We start from the raw sequence: 6,608 nt of genomic DNA, 5'->3' as shown, positions 1-6,608 counted from the left end.
GAGTGACGGGGGAGAGGAAGGATTTGGGGAAGGAGATGGGGATTTCAGGACTCTTCAAAAACCATGTAGTTAGTAGCAGCGTGGGTTTTTACCCCTCGCTATTGCTAAGTTGTTAGTAGTAGCGCGGATTTATACCCCTCACTGCTACTATGGCATATTCCGGGGGGCACGGTAGAGACCGCTTAGTAGTAGCGAGGGGTGAAAATCCGCGCTACTACTAACAACTTAGCAGTAGCGAGGGATAAAAACCCGCGCTACTAGTAAGTAGCAGTAGCGAGTGGTATAAACCCGCGCTACTAGTAAACATCTGCCTATAAGATTTTCCCTGGTAGTGCACACCCGCCAGAGCCCACGCCGCCGACACAACACCCACCGGAGAACTCAACCATGCGAGATCTGATCTAGCAGGTCTCCGGCGGCTGCCCACCTCGTGCCATTTTTGTTTCCTCACTGAATTGAAATTACAGTCCAGTTTAATACGGGGCTTTCCAATACAGAAATCCAAATAAATCCTAAGGGTAAAGCGACCCATTTGAAAGGAGAGACTAAAATGGACTAGTGCGTCGTTGTCCGCCTGGCTTCCATTCCATGTGAATAGTGTGGACTCGGCAGCCAAGTGCCCAACTCTTTTAGCATCTTTGGACTCTTCAGCCAAGTGTCCCGGATTCCGTCGGGAAGCAGTGCCGCTCCAATGCCGGAGAACGGAGTTGAGCTTGCAGCAGTACCACCCTTCGCCGATACCTTGACTGGTGAGTCCAGCTTCACCTTGTTGCAATCTATGTCCACTGGCCTGATAATCTCCGTATACATATGCACAAGCAGGGCTAACCGATGCCAACGGCGGCAATGACCTTGACATCGATGGCCGCATTCACGAGCTCTCCGAAATCATCATGCATGAAATGTGTGCTAGCCGGGTGCCCCGACCAGGGAAACCAGAGATCTATCGCGTTCCCGAGACGTTCCTCGCCGCCGACGAGGGCGCCTACCAGCCGAGGTTCCTGTCCCTGGGGCCATATCACCGCGGCGACTCCGCCACGGAGGAGATGCGGCGCACCGACGAGCGCAAGCTAGAGAACCTGGCCTACGCCCTCCAAGACGGCGGGCCGTCGGTGGAAGAGTACATGGAGGCCATAGCGTCCGTTGAGGCCGACGCCAGGAGCCGCTACGACGGAGACGTCGCCATGGAGTGGGGCGCGTTCTGCAGGATGCTACTGCTCGATGGGTTCCAGCTGATTACAGTGCTCAAGTTTCTCGGCTATGAGCCGCCGCCGCTTCCACCTCCAGCTCCAGGGTGCAGCAGCAACAACAATGGACAAGGGAACTGCAGGCCGAGGACCAGCGTTGTCATCAGTATCGAACATGACTTGATGATGCTGGAGAACCAGATACCATTCTTCGTCGTCCAGAGGATCCACCGCTTGCGATACGGCATTGGTGGAAATGGAATGGACACGGTTGAAGAGCTAGCCTGGAGGACCATCAAAAGAATTATGAATGACGCCCCGGCAGCGACCAGCTTTCCACCGGCGAAGTGCCACCATTTGGTACATCTGTGCCATGAATACCTGAGGCCAAGCAACCTCGACAAGTCACTGTGAGTAGCTACCTGTTCTTTTTTGCGACGGTTACCTCTATCTCAGTTGTGTTAATAATCGTCCTTGCAGAGGCGCATGCGGTGATTATGGAAGATTCCGGCGAGCCATCGAGTACCACGAGGCCGGTGTCAAGTTCAGGCGGTTAAACAGTGAAGCGGACGGCAGCTCGCGGCGCCCCTTGCTGGACGTGACCTTCTCCGACGGGGTGCTGAGGATGGCGCAACTGAGGGTGGACGAGAGGACCAATTACATCCTCCGCAACGTCCTCGTTTACGAGCAGCGGTACGACGACACGGCCACCAGCGGCGCCACCAGCTACGTGACGGCGTATGTGATGTTCATGTCGCAGCTGCTGGGCGGGCCGGAGGACGTGGCCCTGCTGTCGCGGCACGGGGTCATTGAGCACCACCTGGGCGACGACGCCGAGGTGTGCGCGCTGTTCCGGGGGCTGGCGCAGGGGCTCGTCTTCGACCCGTCCGGCGGGCACTACCTGAGCACGGTGGGCGTGAGGCTGCGGTCGCACCACCGGTCGCGCCTCAACCGGTGGCGTGCCTGGGTCATGCGGCACCGCTTCCGCAACCCGTGGCTCGCCGTGGCGTGGGTCTTGGGCTCCATGGCCGTGCTGGGCACCATCGTCCAGACTGTGATCACTCTGCTTCCCTACGTGCATCATCAAGGACGCACGCGCAACATCGGAAGCTAGCTATACACGAGTATTCTCGTGAATTCATGATATCGTGATCACTCTGCATCCCTACGTGACTCATCCCCTACGTAGTTTAATTTTCCTTCATATGCTTCCTCTGTTGATTCCTCATATTTGATAGTGTCCCTATCCTCCCTCACCTCCGGCCATCGAATCTCGTTTATCGTCGATCACAATACTGACTACGATCTACAAAGAGTCGCAATTGGCGGCGCTTTCCAGTCGCAAATGTCGGGTGTGTAGGACTTCGAGCCGCAGCCAGACACCTAGCAGATGTGCACCCAACATGATGAATTATTGTGTGAGGCGTGATTGGCCACTAGTATCGGTTTATTTCATGGCACGAAGCAAAATGGCGTTGCATTTTGGTAAAGTGTGCATGATTGGTTTCACGAGCAAAAGTGATATAATGGTTACTGCATCAAAGTGATTCATGATCGAAATCCGAAGTCGCTTAGTCATCGATGGCACAACATTCAAGAGGCCATCAACAAGTATTGCAGCACATGCAGACAAGTGCAAAACCGGTTTCCAAGTGGCAAGTCACTCTTCGACCTTGTAAGTTTTGTGGCTTGTTGCTCTATGCGTTGGTCATTTTATTGATTTGCCTAATGTTGCGACATATTGACCATCCATTATCTTCCTTTGCTATTCCGTATGTACGTGCATGTTATACCACAGTACGGAGAACAAACACTTCATCTATATGTATTGTTGGATGATGTAGAATGGGCAAAGCAAGTGGCTGTCCTTGATTGCCAATTCCGTCAAGACTGCCATGGTCAATGAAGATGAAGGTGGTGATCCAATTGTCCCAACACAAGAAGGGATTTTTTTTTCATGCAAGAAGATGATTAGGAGCCGGGGGAGGAAGTGGGAGGAAGAGTAGGAAAGGGCCGTGGCCAAGACGAGAAATGTCCGTAGACATCATTACGAAGGAGGAGGCAAGTGTCACGTCCAATCACGTGAAGGAGGGAAAGAAGGCACACAGGTTTGGCATCTTCGCGAAGATGCCAGAGACTAAGGTCACTTCGAAAGACACCAAAATGTTGTTTGAAGTCTTCTTGATTCGTAGGGCCAAGGAATCTAATAAGGCTTTTTGTTCGACCTTCTTGATCTCTATAGCTTAACCTCTGTTCTTAATGAACTCTACTCTTCCTTACCTATTCCCTCTTTCCAAAGTGGTGGTCCATGTAAATATGAACAATAAATTTTGACTTTGTTTAATCACAGTAGGAGCCTCTCATGATGTTCCCAGTTAAAAACATGTCGAACGTGGATCCTGATGCGATGAAGATCACTGAAGATGAAGGTGGTGATCTAATGATTCCAACACATAAGCCCCCGGCCGGATCGTGAGTACTCAAAGATCCTGACGCATACACCCAGCCTCTTTTCTTCATTGTTTTAACATATTAAATTGTGTACTTGCAGTCCGGCTCGTACCGACCTCGAGCGGTCTTCATCTTCGGAATCCGGCAGGTAGCCTTCTTCGAGAGAAGGGGGTGTGCCTATTGCGCCGGTGACCTCTGTCCAACCAGAGGCACCGGACACTCTACAGGAAGCGCTACGAAGTGCTTCCATTGTCGAGGAACACCGTACCCTCATGGGTACGGTGGTTGAGAGGGTGCAGTCCGTTAAGAACGGACTGACAGAAGCCTGCACCAGCCTTCTAACAGGCTTTGAGGTAAGCAACGCAATTATGTAAAAAGAATATCACAGTCTAGACAGTAGCCCCTGGGACTCTGTTCGGTGTTCGGAAAGAAAAAGCCGGACAGAGGATCAAATAATTTTTGCAGGAAACTAGCAATACATGTCTATGTTGAAAAAGCAGGCGTTGCTGCTGGCGGCGACCTCCCATGCTGCCGAAGTCTCCAGACTAAAGCAGAGTCTGGCGCGGGCCCAGGAAGAGCTCGGCCGTGTGAGAAAGCAGCTGGAGGACAAACAAGGTATGCCATGCCCTTCTGTATATCAGAAAGGATAAATGATTTGTGTTGACAATACTGCCATGATATTTGTAGGAGCTGCGACAGAGGTGGAGACCCTCAAGGCCGCGCTAGCCGAAGCCGAGAAGAGAGCGGCGGATGAACAGTCCGTCCGTGAAAAGCACGAGGCCAGGGTTGGTGAGGTCCAACAAGAGCTCCAGGACGCTGTAAAGAAATGCGAGTCCTTGGAGCGCAAGATTGCGGATCAAGCGCGCAAGATGCCCGGGTTGAAGCCCAGGGTGCCCCCCAGGAAATCCAAGAGGCCAAGAAAATTACGACGGGTAAGGCCTTCATTATGCAAAGCAAGTATGTGAAGAAAAGGTACTTATTACTAACCCGGATTTGGATTTCGCCAGGAGCGTTTGTGGATCTGCCGTGCAGCATTGCTGATGCTGCGGAATTATTCCGTGCCGAAGAGGGGAGCTCAACGGAGAAGCTGTTTTGGTCGCAATACCTTGCGCCAGAACATCCGATGCCCTTTAGCGATCAGTTGAAACAGTTGGTCGAACTGCATAGGGTGGCCGAACTAGCCATGAAGGATTTGATAATCCGGTTGTGGCCTGGCGGAGCCATACCCAGCAGTTACTTCGGACTCGTGAAGCGTCTGGTCAATGCCTGCCCTCGGCTTGACGCCATCAAGCGGCCGGTCTGCATTGAAGGTGCGCGGATGGCCTTCGCCCGTGTCAAGGTGCAGTGGGCGAGGATGGACGCCGTCAAGCTCGCGACCGAGGGACCGCCCGCGGGCAAGGACCACCGCACGCCCGAGCGTTATTTTGGTGATGTTCTGGAGGGATCCCGCATTTTAGCAGGCCAGTGTGCCAAAGTCATTATCTTCGAATGAATGCATTCGTGTTATCTTGGCTTGTATGACGAAACAAAGTTATTTATGTAATATAATGCTTGTTTATTATCTCACATATTTCCTCCTGTGCGGCCGTTTAGTTAAATCTGAGAGTTGGCCAGTCGTCGGCTTCAGCCCCCACGTAGGTAGTACGGGGGTGTTCGGGATGGAATCTAAACACTCTTGATCCAAAGTTTTGGTCCTTGAAGGAGGTGTTTAGCGCAACGAACCAGGCAATCAGACTATGTGACTTTATCACCCTCACTTAGCCATAGGAGTTTTATAATAGAAATTTAGCGCAGCCCCTAGTATTCGTAAGTCCGAACTTGGGATGCTGCGAACATTTAATCGGATAAGAAACCGATTCATCGCATAATGCGGAATTAATCGCAAAAGATTTTGTAACCTCTCGAACAGCTGACCGGCTCACGCCCCATCATGACAGTCAGTTTTCGGCTTTCTCTACTGAGGTGCTCATCCGGAAGAACCAGGACACAATCGCAGTAGTTCTCCCTCTACTACCCTAGCCGATATAGCGGAACGTAAGGTAGTAAGCACAGGAGCCGTGCAACCCAACTATTGACCAAAGACATGATTCGGAGCCGATGCATATAATGCTAAATTTCGGGGTGCCGAACTATATTGTAAAGAGTGTTCGGACTTTGGTGCCGTATTATGGGCGTAATGAAGCCCCTGGCGAAATAAGGCTTACCAGAATGTACGGATGCAATTGATAAGAATATCAAAAAAGAAAAAGACAAACTATATTCCATTATAGTTGAATTTGTACAAGTAGTGCGATAAGCAACCGGGCTATTTAACATGCCACGACCGAGGGAAAGCTGTGTGTGGGTACTGAAAACAGGCATAACGATCATTTAAAGAGACGACCCGAAAATTCTCTTATACGATCAATGCTTCTCACCATCTTGGTGTATCCGTCCCTTGATAGGTCCGCCAACCATGCCAGCAAGAAAGGCCTGGAAAAAGGAACCTGAAAAGGATAAAAAAAGAAAAGTGAAAGTATGTGGATTCAGGGGGGGTTCAGCCATATTATGGACCACGATCCAGCTGTGCCTCCGTGTGTGCCCCTGGTATTTTGAGTGCGTAGTTATGTACGTGCGGCACGAACGCTGCCGTTTTATCGTGACTGGGACGGAGGCCAAATTGCTAGGCAAGCTCTTGACGAGCTGGATTGTCCTGCTTCAGAGTAGTTCGGACTCGTTTGACAGTGTCCAAGAACCTGGCCGCCGAATTGAGGTTCTACTTGAAAAGGCCGCTCTGTGCTTCTTCTGTGAGAGCAGCGGTGTGCTCCTTGGTACAGAGGGAGCGTTCTGTGTTCCCATTGACTGTTATGACACCGCGTGGTCCGGGCATCTTGAGCTTGAGATAAGCGTAGTGTGGCACCCATTGAATCGAGTGAATGCGGTTCGTCCGAGCAGTGCGTGGTAGCCGCTGCGGAAGGGGACGATATCGAA

General features: G+C 51.5%; 1 protein-coding gene across 2 annotated transcripts; it reads left to right on the top strand.

The window, feature by feature from the left end:
• Positions 1-450: 450 nt before the first annotated feature.
• LOC123169486 (UPF0481 protein At3g47200) lies at positions 451-2,671 on the top strand. 2 transcript variants are annotated; one of them, XM_044587360.1, is made up of 3 exons: positions 451-749; positions 820-1,597; positions 1,668-2,671. In XM_044587360.1, the coding sequence occupies exons 1-3, from the start codon at positions 692-694 to the stop codon at positions 2,299-2,301; spliced, it is 1,470 nt and encodes a 489-aa protein (XP_044443295.1). In that variant the 5' UTR covers positions 451-691; the 3' UTR covers positions 2,302-2,671. The 2 variants fall into 2 exon arrangements, with proteins under 2 accessions (XP_044443295.1, XP_044443296.1); XM_044587361.1 differs by having other exon boundaries at positions 457-749; positions 823-1,597.
• Positions 2,672-6,608: the final 3,937 nt, after the last annotated feature.

The sequence above is a fragment of the Triticum aestivum genome, chromosome 7D (assembly GCF_018294505.1).
Source record: "Triticum aestivum cultivar Chinese Spring chromosome 7D, IWGSC CS RefSeq v2.1, whole genome shotgun sequence".
Lineage (NCBI taxonomy): Eukaryota > Viridiplantae > Streptophyta > Magnoliopsida > Poales > Poaceae > Triticum > Triticum aestivum.
Note: the sequence above shows the minus strand (reverse complement) of the source record. Positions and strands in the feature narration are given on the sequence as shown.